The sequence below is a fragment of the Ovis canadensis genome, chromosome 15 (genome assembly GCF_042477335.2).
Source record: "Ovis canadensis isolate MfBH-ARS-UI-01 breed Bighorn chromosome 15, ARS-UI_OviCan_v2, whole genome shotgun sequence".
NCBI classification, from domain to species: Eukaryota; Metazoa; Chordata; class Mammalia; order Artiodactyla; family Bovidae; genus Ovis; species Ovis canadensis.
In genome coordinates, this window is record NC_091259.1 from 62,795,648 (window position 1) to 62,821,422 (window position 25,775).

Sequence of the window (25,775 nt, forward strand, 5' to 3'; positions counted from 1 at the left end):
TAGGTTGGTCATAACTTTCCTTCCAAGGAGTAAGCGTCTTTTAATTTCATGGCTGCAGTCACCATCTGCAGTGATTTTGGAGCCCCCCAAAATAAAGTCTGACACTGTTTCCACTGTTTCCTCATCTATTTCCCATGAAGTGATGGGACTGGATGCCATGATCTTTGTTTTCTGAATGTTGAGCTTTAATCCAACTTTTTCACTCTCCACTTTCACTTTCATCAAGAGGCTCTTTAGTTCCTCTTCACTTTCTGCCATAAGGGTGGTGTCATCTGCATATCTGAGGTTATTGATATTTCTCCCAGCAATCTTGATTCCAGCTTGTCCTTCTTCCAGCCCAGCGTTTCTCATGATGTACTCTGCATAGAAGTTAAATAAGCAGGGTGACAATATACAGCCTTGACATACTCCTTTTCCTATTTGGAACCAGTCTGTTGTTCCATGTCCAGTTCTAACTGTTGCTTCCTGACCTGCATATAAGTTTCTCAAGAGGCAGGTCAGGTGGTCTGGTATTCCCATCTCCTTCAGAATTTTCCACAGTTTATTGTGATCCACACAGTCAAAGGCTTTGGCATAGTCAAAGCAGAAATAGATGTTCTTCTGGAACTCTCTTGCTTTTTCGATGATCCAGTGGATGTTGGCAATTTGAATTCTGGTTCCTCTGCCTTTTCTAAAACTAGCTTGAACATCTGGAAGTTCACGGTGCACGTATTGCTGAAGCCTGGCTTGGGGAATTTTGAGCATTACTTTACTAGTGTGTGAGATGAGTGCAGTTGTGTGGTAGTTTGAGCATTCTTTGGCACTGCCTTTCTTTGGGATTGGAATGAAAACTGACTTTTTCCAGTCCTGTGGCCACTACTACCATCAGTAAGACCCAGCAACTGGCAAATACACTCTCACCCTGTTTTCTGAAGCTCGAACAGCACTTATCCCAACATAAACAATTCAATGTCTCTGCAATATTCATTCATTTACATTTTAGCCAGCAACAATTATGTAAAAATTAACTATATCAGGGGTCATATAACATATAATGTTTTAAAAGTTAGATAAATCTTACATTTAATGACTTCACAATTTAAATAGGTTTTTAAAGAACTTATCTTCAATTGTGAAGGTGATATTTTTGAAAAGAGAATTTTATCACAAGAATCTGTTTTGTCCACACCAAAAAAAAATATCTGAACTTTACACAAAATTCACATTTTATTTAGGTTGAAATAAACTATACAAAATTGATTTTCTTCACCAAAAATAACAGCAATATTTTCTGTATTATTCCTAGATAAACTACAAAACACTTATTTTTGTAGACTTTCTAGGCTTTGCTTGTAAATCAAGATGAGGCAGTAGATAGAGTCATGGAAAAAGCAGAAGAAAACAGACAAATCAGCTGTCAGTATCCATGGCCTCTGATCCTTTCTTGACCATGAAACTGAAGTGTTCAACACATACCTGCCAAAAAGCTTACAAAGACGTAGGCTCAATAAAGGAATGTAAACAGCAATACCAGATGTGGAACAACAATGGCAGGCTCTCCCATTCAAATTTTAACTTGTTGCTTTAACTTCATTTGATAAAGAGAAAATCTACACTGAAATCCTTGTTGGACAAGCTAACACGTTTCTCTTATAGTCTGATAATTTTCTTAACTGTCCTTTACAGATTTTTAATAGCAGACTTATAACTCCTATTATTTAAAAGTCAGTCATGAGCTTCACTGTAACATTTTACAAAATGCATTCCTTCCTCCCATACCTCCTGTAATTTTATTTTTTCAAAGATCTGATAACTTAATACCTGACAATTTGATCCACAGTGATAAACGTAATGTCTAAAATCACTTAACTAAAACAATTCCAAAGTGCCATTAGCAGAGATCACATAAAACTGTAATATGGTACTTTCAATGCTATCTTCTGGAAGAACAGTTAGGTCTCCAAAGCATGGGCATTCAAATAGGCCATTTAAACAGGCAGATTATCAATGACTAATGTACTCAACGGGAGGCCTACAGGTCAAGATATTCAGTGATTAAGCGGCCTACCCTTACAACTTTTCTGTAAGATATTTTTTAATTTCTTACATTTTTTTTTTGGAATATCAAATATAAGAGACAGTCTAGGTTAAAAGTCTCTTAGGTATTTTCAATGGTTTCTGAATTATCTGTAGGAAGCTCTGACTTACTTGTATACAGTTTGATATATGTATCCACCATTAAATCCAAATCGTGTTTTATATCAAAATTTATGTTAAGCAAAGCCAAGTTACTTGATCTTTGATCTGTCAAAGTATTCCTCAAGTATGCTTTGAGACGCTTTCGCCCATTTTCATAGCGTTCATTCTCAACTTTCATCACAGGAAGAATACAAAGGACTTTCAGCAATGCATAAACATTAGGAAAAAACTTGATGTCTGGCAGATGAAGGGCTTCATAAATAGTGGATGGAAGTTCTATATCTTTCCCTCTGTGTTTCCATTTGATTCTCCAACAATGCAGCTCAGCAGAGAGTGTGTCAGGATTAGGTAAGTCACTTCGGTACATGTCAGCATGGTGCTCCTCTGATGTATTGAATTTGAGCTGTCCCATGACAGAGGGTACCAGGGATAAGCATTTAAGCGCTTTGAGGTGCTGTTCTGAGAATATATCCTTCAGTTCCTGAATAATGTGTTCCACAGTTGGAACACTTAGAGTTTCTTTATAATAACTCTCAGAGGTTAGCTGAGATTCCAGGTTACTGTGTTGAGCTCTGCGAAATTTCCCTGGGAGTTTCATCTGAATATCAAGTTTGGTTGCCAAATTTGTGGCTTCCTCAAACCAAAATTCATGATAAACTTCAATATTTTCCATCACTTCATTTAGTGAGTGTAACACTGCAGTCAAGCTACTGGCTGCAAAAAAGACATCAGAGGTTTGCCCCTGAAGATTTTTCCCAAAAGCTCTTGTAAAAGATAAAACATTTTTAAGAACAACAATGGTAACAATGAAATCAAAATCTGTTACCGCACTACAGAGCACAAATGCTCGGCCAGCTATACAGTTATTCCATCTAACATTTGTGTCACTATTTATACCATCTAAACATAAAACAAGTGCTTGTAGGAGGTCCACTAAGATTTCAAAAGCATCATGCCTGCCTGTCCACTGAGAATGGCAAATTTCCTTCAGTTCTTTGCCCCTTTCTTCATTGTTCTGAAAGAGGACAGAAATTACACTTTCAAGCTCTAAAAGCAGTTGTGGTGATCGATGAAAAAAAGAACAAACTTCTTCAATTGTTCCTAATGCAACAGATACTCCCATAACAGGCACTGATTTTGCCAACCACATATTTAAGGCACAGGAAGAGCAGAGTGTGTAGATAGCTTGGGGATATTTCTCTAAAAGTCTAGAAGCAACAACTTTCATTTTGGATGAAAATCCACTAGATACAATGTAAGCCTGGCCACGACAGTACTCCATGTTTAATCCCCATTTCTCAGTTATTGTAGTGTGAAATTTCACAGCCAAAATTTCTGCATCAGCTTCATAAGGCAGGAAGCCTACGAATTCCTCTCTCAGGTTGTGAGCTTCGTCAACAAACCTCACCAACACAGGCAGGTGCTCTTCCCCTGCTATGTCCACCACATCATCAGTGATGATGGAAAAGAAGTGAGAATCTCTTACTTCCCTGAGGGTTTCTTCCCGAATGCAGCTCTCACAGATCTCCAGCATCTGTTTCTGCTGTGTTTTGGAACAGAACAATGTGTTAACTGCTGTTGTCTCAAAGCGCTTTCTCAGAACCTCTTCACCAGAATTGATTCGGCACTCTAGCAGTGCTTGAAAGTTATCAGGAGTAAAAAGACCTTCTGGGATTTCATCAGCTTCATGTCCATCCAGAGGTATGTTTTGTTTTCCCATAAGAATCAAAATTTCAAATAAAGATTTTAAATATTCTTTGTTTTCCTTCTCTTCAAGAGTTAAAGGTAAAATGTCTTCATCCTGCTCTTCACCCCCTTCTTCTGCACTGGGATTCTGAGCATTGCTGTTGTTTATTTCCTTATGTTTTGGTTCCTGTTCAGAAGTTTCATCAACTGGAAAACAAAGAATTATATAAGCAGGTTCATAAGGAATCATACAAACAAAAAATTACATATTTGACTGGTTAAATATTTAAAATTCACAAATTCATTCATTCAACACTCACGAGGCACCTACTAGACCACAGACTAAGATGCAGAGATTAAATTAAGACACACTCTAGTGGAGGAGACAAATACTGTGAATGAATATATATTCATCCTACATGTCAATGCTATTATGAGAGGAACAATTTCTTATAAATTTAAGAAGGCACATTACATATACAGAGTAATAACAGTCCACGCCGTCACAAAAAGGACCGGAAGGACTAACATTTACTGAGGCACTGTGTTGTCCTCTTATATGTAGCAGACTGCTCCCTCTACAGGCATGTTATCAACCCCATTTACAAATGAGGACAGTAAATAACTGCCAAGGTCACAGACAGAGGTGAAAATTCAAATCCAAGCTTGTCTGGCTCCAAGGTCCATGCTGACACTTTTAAGCAATACTTTTATATGGGAGATGAGACCATATACTACAAATTATATTCATGCAATTTCTAGGGCACTATTAGTATATTATTAATAGAAATCTCTTCATATGTAGATGGGAGAACTGAAGCCCTGAGGTTAAGGGTTCTGACCATAGTCATACTCACAACCCTGTAAGTCCTGGCCCCTGTGGCCCCTTTTTTAACCATCATTTTTTAACCATCATGGGTTCATAGAAGCTCCAAAACAAAATGAATGTGTAGTTCCCCAAATCTGGCACCCTGTTTCAAGACACAAATATCCTTCACTCCTTTCTTTGCCTGACTCCATGTCTCTTCAGCTATAAAGGGGGAAAATAATAGTACTTACCTCAGGGCTACCGTGAGAATTACATGAATTAATATATGCAAAGCTCTTAATGACTTGGCACACAGTAAGCACTCAGTAAAAAGTTGGGTTAATAATAACAGCAGTAGTAGGAAGAGATAGGAAAGGAAGATTAAAAGTAAAAATTGGTACGAACAAAACCCCCTCTAGTCCTTATTTTCTGGTGACACAGCTCAGACATCAGCACCTGGAGAACAGCTACTGTGACTCTTACTCTCTGTAAAGCCAAGTCTCAACAGCACTGAGTCTTTAAATTTTTACCAAGAACTTAGTATGCACCACAGGTGGCATGGACCTGTGAGATTCGGCTCCTTTCCTTCCCTACAGCGAGATACTTACTCTGCCTTGCACCCTACCACACTGGGAGCACCTAGTGGAAAGAGAGAAGGCCAAGTGCATGGCATAGTGGTATTCAATAAAGACTAACTGAGCTAAGATTTTTATCTCACAGACAATTTCAGACCACAGGACAATGCCTACCACACTCTTACATCATTCTCACAATAGGTTTTTGGACATAAAACATATTTATTTGTCCTTACCAGGTCAAGGCCTTTTAAAAAGGCATTCAGAAGTTGAGTCATTAACACTATCACTTACTTTTTTTCTGTTTCAGTGTCCTGATTTCATCTTCACTCTAAATGATAAGAAAAAGAGAAAAAAATATCTTTAAGAAAACTGAACTCCAATATATCATCACAGACTCAAGTAAAAAGCATATTATGAGTCAAATTTAATTCTTTTTTTTTTTTGGCCATGCCATGCAGCATGTGGAATCTTAAGTTTCCTGACCAGGAACTGAACCTGTGCCCCCTGCAGTAGAAGTATGAAATCTTAACTACTGGACCACCTGGGAAGTCCCAAATTTAATTCTTTCAAGAGCATAAATTCTTCATAAAGAATACATTCTTCAAACAGACAGATGACAAGCAAACTAGAATCATCTGCTAATGACTCCAAGTTTATAATAAAATACTAGAGGGTAAAGAATACATCATTTAAGTACTTTATACCTAAATCATCATAACTTGAGGTTACAAGTATGTGCTGGCTAATAAAAGGCATGAACGTATATGACGGCATTTAAGGTCAAACTCAAGGTCCATAAATCATGCCCCTCTCCCCTAGTCTAACCCCAGGGGATGTCATATAAAAGGGAGTTGCTGGAGTCCAGAACCTAACACAAAAGCTGTGAGCAATCTCTGAGAAGCAGAAAGTGACAATGCCAAAATGGAAGAGAAATGGATATAAATAGCATAGAGAGCCAAGTGGCATATTCAGGCTTAGACTGAGGGAGAACTTTCCAAATGTGTGCTTTTCTCCCTCTAACCCACTGTAATTATTAGCTCACACCCCACCCCATTACTATTGTAGGGCATGAAAGTAGCAGTACCAGTGACAGCCAGAGACAGCAGGGTACCTGCTGGGCAGCACAGGACATGGTACTGATAAAAGGTGAGCAGGTTAGCCAGTCTGGAACATTCCCTCCTTATCCTATGGGCTGTGGAGTTACAAGGATGGCAGATCTGGAAGTGAGCCTGCTGTAAGATATCTGAGGTTCTTTGAGGGGCAGAGAACAGGAAATGATAGCTACAGGATGGGAAGTGATTGAGCTCCTCACCCCTGCTTCATATTACTAAGAAGAAAGCTGATGTGCAGTGTCAGCACTCATTTATGAGAAGTCCCAGAAAAAAAACAGAGCGGAAGAAAAGCATGAAGAAATAAAAACTGAGGATTCCTCAGAACTGTACAATGTAAGTCTGGATAAGAAAAAAACCTCACATTCAGATATAGTTTAGTCAAATTTGAAATATCAAATATAAAGAAAATATTTAAAGGAGAAAAAAGCATTCACCTAAAAAAGGAACAAGAATGAGACTGGCATTGATGTCAACAGCAATAATGGATGAAAAAAATTAGAAAATATCCCATAGAATATACATACCCTCTATGCATCAAATATTTGGGGGCAAAAAGTTTTACAAAATAAACCCATGTCTAGAAACTAAAAACAAAAACAATCTTATGTTAAAGAAGTAGGGGAAACTACAAAACACTCACAGTTGAACCATGAAAGCACTACATGTGTCTAAAATTGCAGGATACAGCTAAAATATAGACATTTATAGCTTTGAATACACATAATTAAGTTAAACATTCAAGAAGTTAAAGAAGAGCCAAACAATAAATTCTTCAAATCTAGCAGAAATCAATAAAATAGCTCATAAGTACAGCAATCAGTGATAAAACTCACTACTGTTTCTTTGAAAAGACTATTAAGGTAATTTTAAGAGCAGAGAAAGGCAAGCAGCCTAAAACTCTAGATGAAGCTCATAAAGTTTTGGAAACATATAAGGCACAAGAAGAAAGAGAAACAAATAAATGAACAGAAATGGTAATTAAAATATTCCCTCATCTACCCAAAGCCCTCTGATGGTTTTACCAAGTTCAACCTAACTTTCAAGAGCAGACAATATCTACCTTATATAAGTTTTTCTAGGAAAATTAAAAGAGAAAAAAAGAAATGTTATCTAACTCATTTTGAGGCCAACGGATCCCTGATATCATAACTGTGTAAGAAGAATACACGAAAAGAAATTACAGGCCAAGACTTACAAACGCAAAACTGACCAACTAAATCGAACAGTATATGAAAATTAAAAGAAATATACTGCAGTCATTTAGGCAAAGATGGTTCAACATCAGCAAATCCATCAATGTTATTCACTAAGCATTAAAGAAGGGGGGTAAAAAAGAACAGATACAATGAAAATACCAATAAGTTCCATAAGTTAAGACAAAAAAATAACCTCCTAATATGAGCACTAAAAGAAAATAAAGGGTATTTCTTTAACTTGATAAAAAAAAAATTATTTAACAATACCAATGGAAACATCACATTTAATGGAACAAGACGAGTGTACCAGCCATGACATTCCTGGGACTACTCGATACAGTACTAGAGACGATCCTGACCAAACAGTAAGACAGGCAATGGAAAACATTAAAATTGGAAGACTGAAAGAAGAGGCAAATCTGTCCTTATTTATAGATGATACAATCAACTACACAGAAAACCCAGTAGACTTTAGAATTAATCTAAAAAAAAAACGATCTTCAAAATTGGTGGCGGGATTTCCTGGTGGCCCAGTGGTGAATCTGCCTTGCCATGCAGGTAGCACACGTTTGATCTCTACTTAGGGAACGAGGACCCCACATGCCACAGAGCAACTAAGCCCTTGTGCCACTGCAACGGAGGCTGCACACCACAATTACAGAGTCTGTGGACCACACTAAAAGACCCCGCGTGATACAGCGAAGATCCCATGAGCCTCAACTAAGACCCCACACAGTCAAACAAATAAATAACTTTTTTAACTGGTGGAAACAATCTCTTAACCAGAAATACATAATCTTACCCTAACTTAGCAAGTAATTAAGGAAGGATGTACAGGTTCTCTTCTAAAAAAACAACAAAAATCTTAAAAATTTTTCAAAATTTTTACTCTCTGCACTTCTAAATTATTATACTTTTTCTTTTTTCAGTGCTTATTTACTTGGCTGCGCTGGATCTTAGTTGCAGCACGCGAGATCTCGAATCTTCACTGCAGCATGTTGTTTAGTTGCTCAGTCATGTCCAACTCTTTTCGACCCCATGGGCTGTAGCCCATCAGGGTCCTCTGACCATGGGATTTCCCAGGCAAGAATACTGGTGTGGGCTGCCATTTCCTTCTCCAGGGGAGCTTCCTGACCTAGGGATCAAACCCGAGTCTCCTGAAAGTCTCCTGTATTCCAGGCAGATTCTTTTACTGCTGAGCCATACTACAGCATGCAAAATCCTTTAGTTGCATGTGGCATGTGGGATCTAGGTCCCTGATTAGGGAGTAAACCTGGGCCCCCTGCTTTGGAAGTGACGACTCTTAGCCCCTGGACCACCAGAGAAATCCTGTTTTGAAAGTCTTTTCAAAGAACTAGTAGCTTTGTCAATGACGCTCTGCTACTTGACAGCTATTTTATTGGGTTTTTTTCCATTCATGGATATGACTAATTAATATTGTAAAAATATTAATTCAAAGTATTTATAATGAAAATCTCAACAGAATTTCTAGAATATTACAAAAGGATTCTCAAATTCACATGGCAGAATAAAAGTCTACAAATAGCTAAGACAATTTTGAAAAAGAAGGGAATGCATGTAAGAATTAAAGATTTTAAAATTTAAAAAATAAAAAACTAAAATTAAAAAAAAATAAAATAAAAATAAAAAGAAATCACTCTATTTGAAAATGATGTAATCTAAAGCAAGGTAAGGGGCAGCATCTTATCCAGACTGATTAACAGACTATGTTGGGAAAACCTGATCCCTATAAATAGAAAGGTAAATTAGATCTCTACTGGACACTATACAAATTCAAATGGATCAAAGATCTGATTACAAAAGGTAAATATAGAAGAAAATGAGGAGAACTAGACAAATGTTATCTTTAAGAAGCACATAGCCAATGGATTGAAATGACTCATTAAGTACAAGAGCACGGATACAAAATGGAGGAAGGTGAGGAATGGGAATGGTTATAAGGAAAAAAAAATAAGGGGCTTCCTAGTGGCAATGATGACAGAAAACCATGGTCTGAGGAGTCTGAGTAATTTCATTTTGTTCATTTGAGGTCAACAAAAAACAGGTAGGTTTTAAGGATACCAAAGGTTTAAAAGAAACATGCACAAAGATGCCATATAGAGAGACTTAAAAGCTTTTATAAACCCTGTGAGTACTTAATAGTGATGGAATCCTTATCTCTAGTAAAACTACCCATGTCCTAACTTTCACTCTTTCCCTTTATTAATACCTTTGTGCCAATATATTCTAGAAATATACCTCAGTCCCACTTTCTTTACCACAAAGGAAGCAGTGAGTTTTTTTTCCTGCTTTCCTGGAGGAAAATGATCTAGGAGCCCATAATTAACAGCATGAAATTAACATGAAGTTAAAAGACGCTTACTCCTCGGTTATGACCAACCTAGACAGCATATTAAAAAGCAGAGACATTACTTTGCTGACAAAGGTCTATCTAGTCAAGGCTATGGTTTTTCCAGTAGTCATATATGGATGTGAGAATTGGACTATAAAGAAAGCTGAGCGCTGAAGAATTGATGCTTTTGAACTGTGGTGTTGGAGAAGACTCCTGAGAGTCGTTTGGACAACAAGGAGATCCAACCAGTCCATCCGAAAGGAAATCAGTCCTGAATATTCCTTGGAAGGACTGATGCTGAGGCTGATACTCCGATACTTTGGCCACTTGATGCGAAGAGCTGACTCATCTGAAAAGACCCTAATGCTGGGAAAGATAGAAGGCAGGAGGAGGAGCCAACAGAGGATGAGATGGTTGGATGGCATTACTGACTCAATAGACATGAGTTTGAGTAAACTCTGGTAGTTGTTGATGGACAGGGAGGCCTGGCATGCTGCAGTCCATGGGGTGGCAAAGAGTCGGACACGACTGAGCAACTGAATAGAACCGAACTGAATTAACAGCATACTTTGGCTCAAGTCAACAAGTATCAACTGGCTAAACTTGAGGAAGATTTTCCAAAGCAAATACTAAAACAAACTAAACACCTTAGGTCTATGCTACTTCAATAACCATGGCATTAATCCCCCATAATACTACACCTGATATAGAGAGTAACTTGGTTCAATATTAACATGAATGCATCTATACTAGATTTCATAATATTATAGAGGATAGAAAAGCTGGAAGCACACTGACATACCAGTTCTTTTATTCGTTTTCTGTGTCTACTATGTGGATTATTCAAATGGCTGGTAAGATCGAATATTGTTGGTATGGCATTATCTCGGAGAACTGTCCTGTAAGGACTCTGAAAAAGAAAAATGTGTTAAGGCAGAAATAGTCCTTAAAAATACATTACACACAAACAAAATTGATTGTTAATGATTTCCCCAGTACTACTTCAACTCCAATTCTAAAGTGTAGAGACCTGCAGAATTGATGATGTCAGTCCAGATCAGCTAATTATTTCTAACTCCTTTTACATTTGTCCTTCTGGCAATCTTATAAATGAAGGAACTGAACTGATGATAGGCATAAAAAGTAAAATGTATTTGTATTATATATACATTTTTCTAATTCAGTCTTCTAGCTACTTTTCTGTTCTTCCATGAGCCTACAAAGCAAAGCAGGCACAGAAGTTTCTCAAATAAGCTATCCTCTTATAGGTTTCATAATACCTCTTCCCTCCTTTACCTGCCATTCACTCCTCTTTCGCTACTATTACTGAGAAGCATTAAGGCACTGTGAAATAATACTGACAAGGACCCAAGAGACCAAGAGCTTCCCTGGTGGCTCAGACAGTAAAGAATCTATCTGCAATGCAGGAGAACCAGGTTTGATCCCTGGGTTGGGAAGATACCCTGGAGAAGAGAATGGCTACCGACTCCAATATTCTTGTCTGGAGAATTCCACAGACAGAGAAGCTGGTGGGCTACAGTTCATGGGGTCAAAATGAGCTGGACACTACTGAGCCACTAATACTTTCACAGGAGGCTTAGGGGCTAGTCCTTATTCTACCAGTGACTCACTCTGAGACCCTAGACAAATACTTTTCCTTTCTACAGCCAGTTTCTTCTTTTGAATAAAACTCAGGTATTGAATTAGATGAAGTTATTCACACACTAATGATCATAATGCTCATCATTTCAGTTACCCAACCACCTATACTTTTTCATAATTGACTCACTTTTCTAACTAACAAAATCTTAAGGAATAAAAACTATAAAATAATGATTTGATAAGCTAGTTATATTTTTTAACACATATTACAAAAATTTAAGATAAAAACTGACTGATGTGCCACTTAATATCATTTATATGTCACAAGTTATACATAGAATCACATTTTTGCAAACACTGAACCAGGTATTTCTAAATTTCCTTCTAATTATAATATTCTTATCACTGAAGGGTGACCACTCTCTATCCTTATAAACTAATTCAATCTGACTAGAAGCTGGATGCAAATTTAGATGGTGACAGTCTCCTACAGCCAGACAGACCAGAGGTCAGGTAGGGACAAGAAGTTTATTAAGAGGCAGAGTAACAGATGAATAACTGCTACTACATTCCCTTAGCTAGTCCAAAGAAACTGTGCCTTTAATGTCTTCCCAAATTTGCACTGATAAAAACAAAACACACTTCAGTTTAAAAAGCTTTTGTGGGAGCAATGATTGTTTCAAAGCTAATAAAGCAGATTCAAAGTATACATCAAACCAAAGTAAAAATCCCCATATTTTTTTTAACTCAAGGAAAGGAGGTTAGGAAAATATGATGGAAAAATATATAATTAAAGAGAACACACTTAAGTTTTATCTAAGGAACTGTTAAACATATTTGAGAAGAATTTCTATTTCTATTCAATATTTTCTAGTTCAATCACAAGCCTCAGGGAAAACACAAAGAAGAAAATCTATTTCTTAATGACATTCAACTTCTAGTGCTGGGCCAATTATCCTCAGTCTACTATGGAGTTTGAATCAGGGATTGATATGGTACACAATCACTGAAGGGCACAAACACAATACTATACCCTAAGTGCTTTAGCTTTCCTGCTTGGCAAACATCTCAAAAAGCAAAACCATATCCATATACAGAGTGAAGTCTTGATAACTTCCAATTAAATAAACAGAAGAGGGATAAATCACTATGAAGAACTTAAAAAATTCATATAAAATTAATCTATAAAGCAAAGGTATTATAGACCAAAAAACAATACATGGATAAAAAACATGCAATATTTGTACACCTACTCATAAGTAGCCGTGCCAAAAAAGGCTACATTCTATTCCTGTGCATGACAATTTTTATTCAGTATCAAAATTTAACCTTTAACTGCTGAATGAAAGCTTGACTATAAAGTAATGATCTTACTTTAGCATCAGAGATAATATTTAGCTTTGGTTGAACTAACCACAAATGTTTACTGATGAGATCTTAAATGCCAAACTAATGAATTCAAAACTCTTAACAACATTTGGGTATAAATATTAGATAATCCAACCTTTAACAGCAATATCTTCTATATGTGGAGAATGAAAATCTCTCACATTTGTAATAACTGATTCAAGATTAAAAAATTATGTGGAAATTTAAAAAGTGAAAATAGTTCTGTTCTATGCTCTGACTAAACAAGAATAGAAGTGAACTATATATTTTATATTTCTCACATTAATCTTGTTGGAATTAACTGATTAAGAAATGGTATTTATTAATAAAATAAAAATTTAAAAATGCATATGGTGTGTGTATTCAAAATAATTTGGGATATTTTTATTTAATGTCAAGAACATAAAGTTTGCCTTTTAAACATGTGAAATATTTGATTTTGATCATTACCCTGTTAACAAAGCAAGGCAAAAATATCCCTCAAATATTTGTGATTAAACTGTTGAACCGGAATAGGCTCACCTCCCAATGACTTCACAAGTATCTGCTTCAATTAATTTTGAGAAATAAAATAACCCAATCATTCTTTAGTTTTCTGATGCCTCTGCAAAATGTATCTGAAAAAAATATCAAAATAAATTGCTGCATAACAATATATAGTGTATCTTCAAATTAAGTTTATGTCTATCCCAATAACTGATGACAGTTATGCCTAAACAAGAATATTTGTTTTCATACCTAAGCAAGAATACTTAACAAAATTGTCTTCCTAACTAGTTTCGTGCTGTGATTCATGGGGTCGCAAAGAGTCGGCGGACACGACTGAGTGACTGGACTGAACTGAAGTGAACTAATTTTTGAAGTGTTTCAAGTCTGCTTTATTTCAATCAAATCTGTCTTTGTGTGCCTTTTACGAATCAAAACAGTAACAGAATCACAGACGGTTAAAAATCTTAGACCTCAGGAATTATTTGGTCTAAATTCTTCATTAGAAATTGAGGCTAAGAGAGGAGAAGTGACCTGGACAAATTTACAGTTAACTGTAATAAGATGGAGAAATTCAGGTCTTGATATGAAATTGCAAATTACTGATGAAAATGTTTTCATCACATGAACTGTATGATTTGCTTCATGTTGTATCCAGCACATAAAAATTAAGGGTAGGTTCTAACAGTACACACAAAAATTTGCAAAGAGCTCTATCCCTTGATGAAGATTTCACTCATATAAAAGCTCTAGAGAAGCTGTTCCAAATAAAAATGCCAAATTCACCTTAAACATACACATTTATAATCATCTAAAATTTTCTGAAGGCTACAAAGAAAGTTTAACAAGTGGTGACCTTTGATAAAGTGGGAATGGGGCATCAGAAATAGAAGCGTTAAAACACACACACACACATATACACAAAGGTTTTTAAGAACAAAATAGGTACTATTAAGTTCCAAATCTGTCTTCATCTTAAAGGAAAAAAAGTGGCAGGGTGTAAGGATACTCTCCAACATTAATATATAAAGATTTACATTTCCAACCAAATAGTGAGTGAAAACAAAACAAACAAAAAAACAAACCCTCTGCTTACTTACAGTTCTGCAGATCATAGAAGTTTCAAAGTGTTTGGCACACAATCGATAATGCTTATTTAGTTGATCAGGTGTTTTATCTTCTAAGTCTGCTCTCCTACAGTTCTCCACCCACTTCTGGCATCTACAAAAATAAAGCCAAAATAAAACTACAGAATATGAGCTTAACATTCAAATTTCAGCATTCAGTTTTAAGGTAAATACCTATTATGGCTAATAGATTTCTGCTCCTCTAGACACAAAAAATATAACATAATTTGGAGAAGTTGATTAATAACAAAATGAGAGCTGGTAGAAACCTCAGAAATCATTTAGTACATTCATTTACAGACAAGGTTAAGAAGTAACTTGTCAGAGTCATATACAAAATTAGCAGTAAAACTAGAACTTAAACTTGAATCTTTCAACTCCCAGGACATCCTAGCATCAGAGAGGACTTAATGATCAGCAGTACAAGCAAAAAACTGCACAACCACAAGGCCAGTGGCTTGACACTCCCCTTAGGATTTCAACTTAAACAAGCATATGAAAACACATTGTCACTGTAGAAAATTACAAAGTAGATGTTCTATAAATAACTAGAGTTTATTATGGAAGCATAATGGCTATATTCATCTGCTTTATTATAAACATGATTATCTACAATGATATGTGCAAACTAGATTGTAAGCTCCATGAATGCAGGGATTGTGTCTACACAATCTAGTACACAGATGGTGTTAAGAGATAGTGACTGAGACAAAGTCCATGTCCTCTTGGTGCTTAAATACCTGTAGGAAAAAATTAACATCATCTTCATCATCATAATGCTTATTAAGCACTTATTAAGAGCCAGCTGCTGCTGCTGCTGTTTAGCCACTAAATCATGTCTGACTATTTGTGACCCCATGGACTGTACCAGACACTGCTCTAAATTGTTTTCAAAGAGGACAGAAATGTTCTATGCACCTAAAAGAGCAAAACTAAGCTCTTGGTAGAAATTTCAGGAAAACAAAATTACCATGGTGAAATGTTGATTATCTAACCTAAAATTGTAAAGCATTTCATTTGACCAAGAGGTATTAATTACTATACATAGTAAGGATGCCTAAGATGTCTGTATTTTAATCACATTCTTACATAGTTGTACAATGTGATTATAAATATTTTGATTTCAACATCTAAATTATTGGGTATAAAAACTCACTATACAACAATTGCCATATTGCTAGAGTTAAGTTTGTTTCTTAATTCTTAAATCTCTGGAGATCTTCCACACAAAACATCACTGTCTGTATTATTTCTGAACCAAACTGAAATAGCTTTCTGATAAAAACAAGACTCAGATTCAATCAAGAATAAGTTGACCAGTTCAGTTCAGTCAATGAGTCGTGTCCAACTCTTTGCAACCTCGTGAATCACAGCACACCAGGCCTCTCTGTCCATCACCAACTCCCGGAGTTCACTCAAACTCATGTCCATCGAGTCAGTAATGCCATCCAGCCATCTCATCCTCTGTCGTCCCCTTCTCCTCCTATCTCCAATCCTTCCCAGCATCAGGGTCTTTTCCAATGAGTCAACTCTTCGCATGAGGTGGCCAAAGTATTGGAGTTTCAGCTTTAGCATCAGTCCCTCCAATGAACACCCAGGACTGAATTCCTTTAGAATGGACTGGTTGGATCTCCTTGCAGTCCAAGGGACTCTCAAAAGTCTTCTCCAACACCACAATTCAAAAGCATCAATTCTTCAGCGCTCAGCTTTCTTCACAGTCCAACTCTCACATCCATACATGACCACTGGAAATACCATAGCCTTGACTAGACGGATCTTTGTTGGCAAAGTAATGTCTCTGCTTTTGAACATGCTGTCTAGGTTGGTTATAACTTTCCTTCCAAGGAGTAAGCGTCTTTTAATTTCATGGCTGCGATCACCATCTGCAGTGATTTTGGAGCCCAAAAAAATAAAGTCTGACACTGTTTCCCCATTTATTTGCCATGAAGTGATGGGACCAGATGCCATGATCTTAGTTTTCTGAATGTTGAGCTTTAGGCCAACTTTTTCACTTTCATCAAGAGGCTCTTTAGTTCCTCTTCACTTTCTGCCATAAGGGTGGTGTCATCTGCATATCTGAGGTTATTGATATTTCTCCCGGCAATTTTGATTCCAGCTTGTGCTTCCTCCAGCCCAGCGTTTCTCATGATGTACTCTGCGTATAAGTTAAATAAGTAGGGTGACAATATACAGCCTTGACATACTCCTTTTCCTATTGGTGATAGAAGCAAGGTCCGATGCTGTAAAGAGCAATATTGCATAGGAACCTGGAATGTCAGGTCCATGAATCAAGGCAAAATGGAAGTGGTCAAACAGGAGGTGGCAAGAGTGAACACTGACATTCTAGGAGTCAGTGAACTAAAATGGACTAGAATGGGTGAATTTAACTCAGATGACCATCATATCTAGTACTGTGGGCAGGAATCCCTTAGAAGAAATGGAGTAGCCATCATGGTCAATAAGAGTCCAAAATGCAGTACTTGGATGCAATCTCAAAAATGACAGAATGATCTCTGTTCATTTCCAAGGCAAACCATTCAATATCACGGTAATACAAGTGTATGCCCCAACCAGTAATGCTGAAGAAGCTGAAGTTGCACAGTTCTATGAAGACCTACAAGACCATCTACAAGTAACACCCAAAAAAGATGTCCTTTTCATTATAGGGGACTGGAATGCAAAAGTAGGAAGTCAAGAAACACCTGGAGTAACCGGCAAATTTGGCCTTGGAGTATGGAATGAAGCAGGGCAAAGACTAATAGAGTTTTGCCAAGGGAACACACTGGTCATAGCAAACACCCTCTCCCAACAACACAAGAGAAGACTCTACATATGGACATCACCAGATGGTCAACACCGAAATCAGATTGATTACATTCTTTGCAGCCAAAGATGGAGACGCCCTATACAGTCAGCAAAAACAAGAACGGGAGCTGACTGTGGCTCAGATCATAAACTTCTTATTGCCAAATTCAGACTTAAATTGAAGAAAGTAGGGAAAACCACTAGACCATTCAGGTATGACCTAAATCAAATCCCTCATGATTATACAGTGGAAGTGAGAAATGGATTTAAGGGATTAGACCTGATAGACAGAGTGCCTGATGAACTATGGACGAAGGTTCATGACATTGTACAAGAGACAGGGATCAAGACCATTCCCAAGAAAAAGAAATGCAAAAAAGCAAAATGGCTGTCTGAAGAGGCTTTACAAATAGCTGTGAAAAGTTGAGCATAGGGCCCAATGAACTACACCTACTTGTTCCACATCAAATACCTAGAATAAATCTAATGAAAGATGTATAAGACTTCTAATAGAAAATACTTTTAATTTTTATTGTTTCTTTTAGAAAAAAATTTTAAATAAATAAACAGAGCTATACACAAGTTCATGGACTGGTATGCTGAATCCTAAAGATATCAATTCTTCTCAAAATGATTTATTTATTTAATATAATCACAATCTCAAGAAGTTCTTTTATGCATGTCTCTTTGTGTGAGAGAGAGAAATGACAAAGATCATTCTAAAACTTTTTATACAGAAATTCAAAGGATCAGCATAGTCAAGACAATCTTGGGGGAAAAAGTCGAAAGACCTATCTTACCAGATAGACTTATTATAAAGCTTATTAAAACTGTGGTATTGGACTTCTCTGGTAGTCCAAAGGTTAAGACTCTGAGCTTCCACTGCAGGGGATGTGGGTTTCATCCCAGGTCGGGGAATTTCACATGACTCAAGGTGAAGTCAAAAAATATTAAAATAAAAATGCATATATCTTTTAAAAAAAGTGTGATATTGGCACAAAAACAAACAAAAAAGTAGAACAAAATGGACAGCTGTGGATGCTTAAGACAAAGGAATCATTGCACAGTGGTAAAGTTAAAAGTTTTCCAATAGTCCTGAATTGGCCATCCATATGGGAAAAAATTAATCTTGACCTGTACTTTCATCTATGGAAAATAAATTCCAAGTGAATTATAGACCTAAATATGAAAGGTAATACAATACAGTTTCTAAAAGATAACATAAAAGACTATCTTAATCACCTTGACACAAAGAACTCTTAAAAAGGCAACAGAAAAAAAGTCTAGAGGAAAAGATGAGTAAATTAGGCTACTTTATAGTTAATAACTTATTCATTAAAAGAATCATTAAAAAGTGAAATGGCAACCCACAAAATGGAAGAAGAGATCTGTAATATACTAATCTAACAATGAACTCATATCCAAAATATGTATGAAGAACTCCCTACAAATAATTCAGACAATCTAATATAAAAATGAGAAACTTGAACAGGCCAATAAACATGAAAAAAAGTGCTCAGTAAAAAGAAAAATAAAAATTTTTAAAAACCTCAATCTCACTAGTCATTAGGAAAATGCTAATTAAAACTGTAACTAAATTATTACCACACACTCATAAGGATGAGTACAATGTAAAAGAAATAACACCAAATGTTGATGAGAAGGTGAAACAACTTTGCCCATCAAGGATAGAAATGATAAACTGTGGTATACTATTACATACAGACTACTATTTTGGCAATGGAATGAATGAACTAACTAGATCTCACAAACGTGTTGAGCAAAATAAGTCAGGAGTACACACTATAGGATTCCTTTCATATTAAGTTCAAGGGTAGGCAAAACTCATACATGGTGATTATACAGAAAAAAAATTCTTTAACACAGCAGGCATCAAGTTGCTATCTTCAGAAAGACTTCTTTGTAAGGCTGGTCTTTTGGCTGATGTTGGAACTTGGCTTCTCTACACTGATATAAAAATTTCCTCTGATAAGGTGACTTTTAGTGCCTTGACTGTTCATGCAAACAGTATGACTTTTAATCAAAGTCTGTCCTTTTTCTGGGAGTCTGGAATTTTAGCATATGCTAAGCAGAGCGTGTCTAAGTGACCAGAACTCAATAAAAACTTTGGGCACTGGGTCTCTAAGGGCTTCTCTGGCGCAAATGCTGCATTTTCACTGCTGGAGAAAAGTGGACTCTGAGTGATCAGACATCGGAGGGAGAGAACATAAGGAAGACTACACACAGATCCTTCCAACTCTACTGTCTTTTCCCTCTCTTAGGATGCAGATGTGTGCTCTTACTACATTGCTGTAAGAAACATTAGCTGTGAGTACAACTATACACTGAGTATATACAGTACAGCTATATACTGAGCTGTGAGTACAACCATATACTTAGTACAAGTATACAGTGAGTTCTAAGAGTCCAAGTGAATCTCTGAATATGGGGGTGGCTTGGAGACCCCCTCAACATAGTAATAATAGTGAGAACAATGGATACATTTAGGGAGAGGTTAACAACCAGGAGTGGGCACTTTCTGAGGTACTGGCAATGTTTTCTATCTTGAACATGACCTGTGTATATTTACCTTACAAAAATTCATAAAATTCTAGACTACCATTTTTGCACTTTTCCCTATGGATGTCATATACCAATAAAACAGCTTCCCCTCACTCTTCCCCTCCCCGTCAATAGCCAACTAATCTAATGTGCGTGTAGTTAAACAGTGCCTACCATGGGGGAGAGTAGGATAATAACTGAAAAGGACCACAAGGGAGAGGAAGTTTAGGATGTTAGTAATATTCTTTTTTTTTTAAATCTGGGCAAAATTTTCATGGACATGTTACTCTGAAAATCTAATAAGCTATATACTTATGATTTGCAATGTTCTGTGTATATATGCTTTACATCAATAAGTTATAAAAATTACATATGACCACAAGTCTTTTTTTTTACACATACATATATTTGTGTACATGTTAAAATATACACTTCTACAGTTATCTCTCAACCTTTTTTTTAAAACTAATGTCTTCCCTGTCCTAGCTCTCCCTGTCACTGTTTTGTGTCCTTTTTTTCCCTTGGCACAGGGGAATGATTCCCCAAGTCCATCAACTTCCAAACTGGTCTTACCTTTCTGTGACCTCTTCTCCAAGTGGAAAATGCTTTAAAAAACCAATTTGAGAATACTATCTTTCTCTGATTAAGATCCTTTAGTGACTTCCCATTACTCTTAGGATAAAGAACCAACTCCTCATGAGTCTTACAAGATTCTGTACAATCTAACCCTTGTTTTCTTTTCCCTCTTCATATCACACCACCCTTCCACTTTACCACCTCACATGCCTTATTTCAGTTTCATGAATGCACTGTGATTCCTTTTATCAGAGGGCTGTTCCCCATGCTGTTTATTCAACCTAGAATACTCTTCTTGTTGCTTTTTTCCACTTCCTTTGCACAGGAAAATCTATGCAAAGATCTGTCTTTAGATCTTCACTCAAATGTCACTTACTGAGGAAAATTTTTCAGATTTGAAAAAAAGTACGTACATCACACACACACACACACACACCCAGGAAGGTAAGACTATTCTACCTCCATGTACAGTAGTCTCCCCCTTATCCATGGGGGATATATTCCAAGACCCTCAGTGGGTGCCTGAAACCACATACAGTACTGACCCCTATATATACTATGTTTTTCTAATACTAATGGGTAGGTAGTGTATACAGTGTGGATAAGCTGGACAAAGGGATGATTCACATCCAGGACAGGACAGAGTGGGCCAGTGTAAGATTTCATCATGGCTACCCAGAACAGCTAAAGGTTATGAATTTCATCCTGCCAAACCCAAAGGTCACTTCCTGTCTTCAACTTAATGACCCTTTCAGTACCAGTCAACCATTACTGACCACTCCTTTTAAAGGTTTGAAATTTTTTCTTTCAATGGCCTCCTACTAATGCAAGATTTCCAAAACATATTCCAAAGAACACTAGTCAAAGAAATGCTCCAACTAAAAACAAAGGAGGTTTCATGGTCAAATAAATTTGGATAATATTACACACTTTATCCTACATTTGGGGTTTTAGATACTTCTCCGGGATCTTGAATAATTTGGCTAACCTCTCTGTGCCTGCTTTTCTCATCTGAAAGCAGAGACTATCTCAAAATTTATTGCAAGGGTTAACTGAAATAGTCTACATAAAACACACCGAATAGTGCTTGACACACAGACTATGAAGCATTCTATAAGTATTACTGTCATTATTACAATTCGCAGCATTGTTTGGAGGATTAAATAAGATCATATGAAAGTACTTTAAGATTGTATCTTACAGAAATGATTCTCAAACATCATCGTCTCAGGAGACCTTTACCCCTTAAATTATTGAGTACCTAAAGAAATCTTGTTTACACGCATTTTATCTATCAATATTTATGACTATAGAAACTGCAACTTAGAAATTTAAAAACATTAGTTTATTAAAAATAGCAATTCCATGACATGTTATCATAGATAACATTTTAATGAAATAACTACATTTTCCAAAACAAAAACCATTTAGTGAAAAGAATGGCACAGTTCACTATCTTTGCAAATCTCTTTTATGTCTAACTTTATAGAAGAAGGCTACGGTCTCACATCTGCTTTTGCATATAATCTGTTGCCATACGTTGTTTTGGCTGAAGTAAAAGAAAAAAATGACTTCTCAATGATATGCAGTTTAAAAGACTATTACAATATTCCTGTTCCATACATAATTGTGGATGTTCTTTGATAGGACACCGAAACTCCACAAGCGGTGGTTCTTAAAGATTAGCTGCAATGTGGAATCTGAAACCAGACTAATGAGCCTTTTCATACTGTTTGATTAAAATCCACTAGTCTAACTTGCACTTTGAATAGAACTTTCATCCACGTATGTCTTTGTAAAATCATGAATTTATCAGTTTGGAAAATCTTAGTAAGTTTGGCAGACTGGCTAAATGGTAACACATTTCATTATATGATATATTTTTTTAAAAGTCACATCAATATCACCACTGATCTCATAAGGAAAGTCTCATTAGAGAGTTGTCTAGCTCAAGATAATGAATATAAATTTTCCAAAATTCTAACTTTTGCTTGAATGCTTGGCTGTCAGTTGTTTTTCTTTAAGTGGCAGGCTTATTTTGTTCATTTCCAAGAAAATGTCTACAAACACCTATATCTGAAGTCATACTTAGAAAATTTTATAAAACACAATGTATAACTTATCTGAGTAGTGACTTCATAATGTTATAAAGTCCCTGAAAAACTCCATGGTACACTCCTGAGATAATGAGCACAAAAAAGGCAAATAATGTCAGTGTTATTATGAAGTAGTTTTCACCTTTTTGACTCCCTGAAAGGGTCGTGGGGACCCTCCTGAATTCCTGGAAACCACCATTTTACGTTGTACGCATTAGAGTATATCAACTCTCAGTTAACTTTGATTAAACTACCAAAGAATCTTACAAGACCTCACTACCTCAGGGGAAAGTCAGTACTGTCTGAGAAGAAAAAAGAATGTTTCAACTGCCCAGTTCAGTTCAGTTCAGTTCAATCGCTCAGTCGTGTCCGACTCTTTGTGACCCCATGAATTGCAGCACACAAGCCTCTTGATGAAAGTGAAAGAGGAGAGTGAAAATGTTGGCTTAAAGCTCAACATTTAGAAAACTAAGATCATGGCATCTGGTCCCATCACTTCCTGGGAAATAGATGGGGAAACAGTGGAAACAGTGTCAGACTTTATTTTGGGGGCCTCCAAAATCACTGCAGATGGTGACTGCAGCCATGAAATTAAAAGACGCTTACTCCTTGGAAGAAAAGTTATGACCAACCTAGATAGCATATTCAAAAGCAGAGACATTACTTCGCCAACAAAGGTCCATCCAGTCAAGGCTATGGTATTTCCAGTGGTCATGTATGGATGTGAGAGTTGGACTATGAAGAAAGCTGAGTGCTGAAAAATGGATGCTTTTGAATTGTGGTGTTGGAGAAGACTTCTGAGAGCCCCTTGGACTGCAAGAAGATCCAACCAGTCCATTCTGAAGGAGATCAGTCCTGGGTGTTCATTGGAAGGAATGATGCTGAATCTGAAACTCCAGTACTTTAGCCACCTCATGCGAAGAGTTGACTCATTGGAAAAGACCCTGATGGTGGGAGGGATTAGGGGCAGGAGGAGAAGGGGACGACAGAGGATGAGATGGCTGGATGGCATCACCGACTCAGTCGACGTGAGTTTTGAGTGAACTCCGGGAGTTGGTGATGAACAGGGAGGTCTGGCATGCTGCGATTCATGGGGTCACAAAGAGTCGCACACGACTGAGTGACTGAACTGAACTGAACTAACCTTATCTTCCTGCCACTGCCCTAAGGTAAGTTGATTATATATATATATATATATATATATATATATATATATATATTTAAAGTGCATTATTGCTACATTTTCTAAACCAATATGAGTATTAGGGTATGAAATTCCACAGAGTGCCATGTATTAATTATACTCTTGAATTTTAAGTTACTTCTAAAAAGCTGTTTTTAAAAGTGTGCACAGGGACTTCCCCAGTGGTACAGTGGGTAGGAACCCATCTACCAATGCAGGGGACGTGGGTTTGATCCCTGATCTAGGAAGATTTCACATGCCACAGGCAACTAAAGCCAGTGCACCACAAATACTGGAGCCCGCATGCTCTAGGGCCTGCGAGCCACAACTAATGACCCCCTGTGTCACAGCTACTGAGCCCTGTGACCCATGCTCTGCAACAAAAAACCACAATGAGAAGCCTGTGCACCGCAACAAAGAGTACCCCTCACTCACTGCAACTACAGAGAGCCTGCGTGCAGCAACAAAGACCCAGGGGACTAAAATTCTTTTCTCGTGTACATGGAATTTATAAATAAAATGAATGGGAAATATACTATTTAACAGCATTAAGTATATTTATATTTATGGTTAGTTAACAACGTGAGTTAACTTTTGAATAATAGATGGGCTGGCAATGTCACCTTTTATCAACCCTCCCTACAACCCATTTACAGAAAAAAAAAAAAAAAACTATAACCACTAACCCTAACAATACAATTATTAATTCAGTAAGCAACTCTGGAAACTATTTCTTTATTATAATAAACTGGGCAGGGTGAAAAATTGTCAAATACAGTAGAATTTGAAATCCTATAGTATTGATTTTTGGTTCTGATACAAAGTTAAGACCCTTAATACATTAAGCAAAATTTGACAGACATAAAAGGACTAGTACTGTATGACTGACTTAGATAATATGAGTATAAAGTACCTAAAACAGAAAAATTCATGAAGACTGAAAATGGACTGGGGTAAAAAGTTACTGCTTAATAGTTAAGTTTTTGCTCAGGATAATGAAAAAGGCGTGGAAGTAGACACTGGTGATGAATGCAGAACACAATGAATGGTAACTAATGCCATTGGATTATACACTCAAATATGCTTTTTTAAAAAATGATTAAAATGGCAAATTTTACACTACTGCCATTTACATAAGGTACTTGAGCATACATGGATTTTGGTATCCACAGGGGATTCCTGGAAACAATCCTCTACAGACACCTAGACACGCCTGCGTATTTTTATCAAAAAAATTTTAAATTAATAACATGATACACCAAAAGCCACTTAACTGCACATTTTAAAAAGGTGAATTGTATGGTATGCGAATATCTTAATAAAGATGTTTTTAAAAGAGTTTTTAAAGAGCTCGTAATTTGGTCATGAAATACTCAAAGGGCTCTTATATAGGTTGGTGCAAAAGTAATAGCCGTCTCGCATTGTTGAACTTTGCTGTTTGACAGTGGAATACATTCTTATACAAATGTGGCTATACATCATTTTAATGCTACCCGTCTGATCCACTACAGCCTTCTGAATCCTGGTGAAACTATTACATCTGAGAAGTACGCTCAGCAAATCAGTGAGATGAACCAAAAACTGCAATGCCTGCAACTGGCATTGGTCAACAGAATGGGCCCAATTCTCCTCCACAGCACATCACACAACCAACACTTCAAAAGTTGAATATACTGGGCTATGAAGTTTTGCCTCATCCGCCATATTCACCTGACCTCTCATGAACCAACTACTACTTCTTCAAGTATTTGGACAACTTTTTTGCAGACAAAATGCTTCCACAACCAGCAAGAGGCAGAAAATATTCTCCAAGAGTTTGTCGAATCCAGAAGCACCATTTTTTATACTACAGGAATAACAAACTTATTTCTCGTTGGCAAAAATGTTTTGATTGTAATTGTTCCTCTAATAAAGATATATTTGAGCCTAGTTATAATGATTTAAAATTCATGGTCGAAAGCCACAGTTACTTTTTCACCAACCTAATAAAACAGGGCAGAGTCCAGTGCTAGTCCCTGACAGTCCAGTGGTTAAGACT

At 36.7% G+C, this 25,775-nt stretch overlaps 1 protein-coding gene across 2 annotated transcripts in view; it reads right to left on the reverse strand.

Moving 5' to 3' along the window:
- Positions 1-1,182: 1,182 nt before the first annotated feature.
- The window catches only part of THAP12 (THAP domain containing 12), a 29,161-nt gene continuing 4,568 nt past the window's right edge, over positions 1,183-25,775 (reverse strand). The window contains exons 2-5 of one of the 2 annotated variants that reach the window (XM_069553776.1): positions 14,489-14,609; positions 10,714-10,821; positions 5,542-5,578; positions 1,183-4,071 (exon numbers count right to left, since the gene is read on the reverse strand). In XM_069553776.1, the coding sequence (XP_069409877.1) occupies positions 2,138-4,071; positions 5,542-5,578; positions 10,714-10,821; positions 14,489-14,609 (2,200 nt within the window). In that variant the 3' untranslated portion in view covers positions 1,183-2,137. Of the gene's footprint in view, positions 4,072-5,483; positions 5,579-10,713; positions 10,822-14,488; positions 14,610-25,775 lie in introns of both variants that reach the window. The other variant, XM_069553777.1, reaches the window with a different exon arrangement.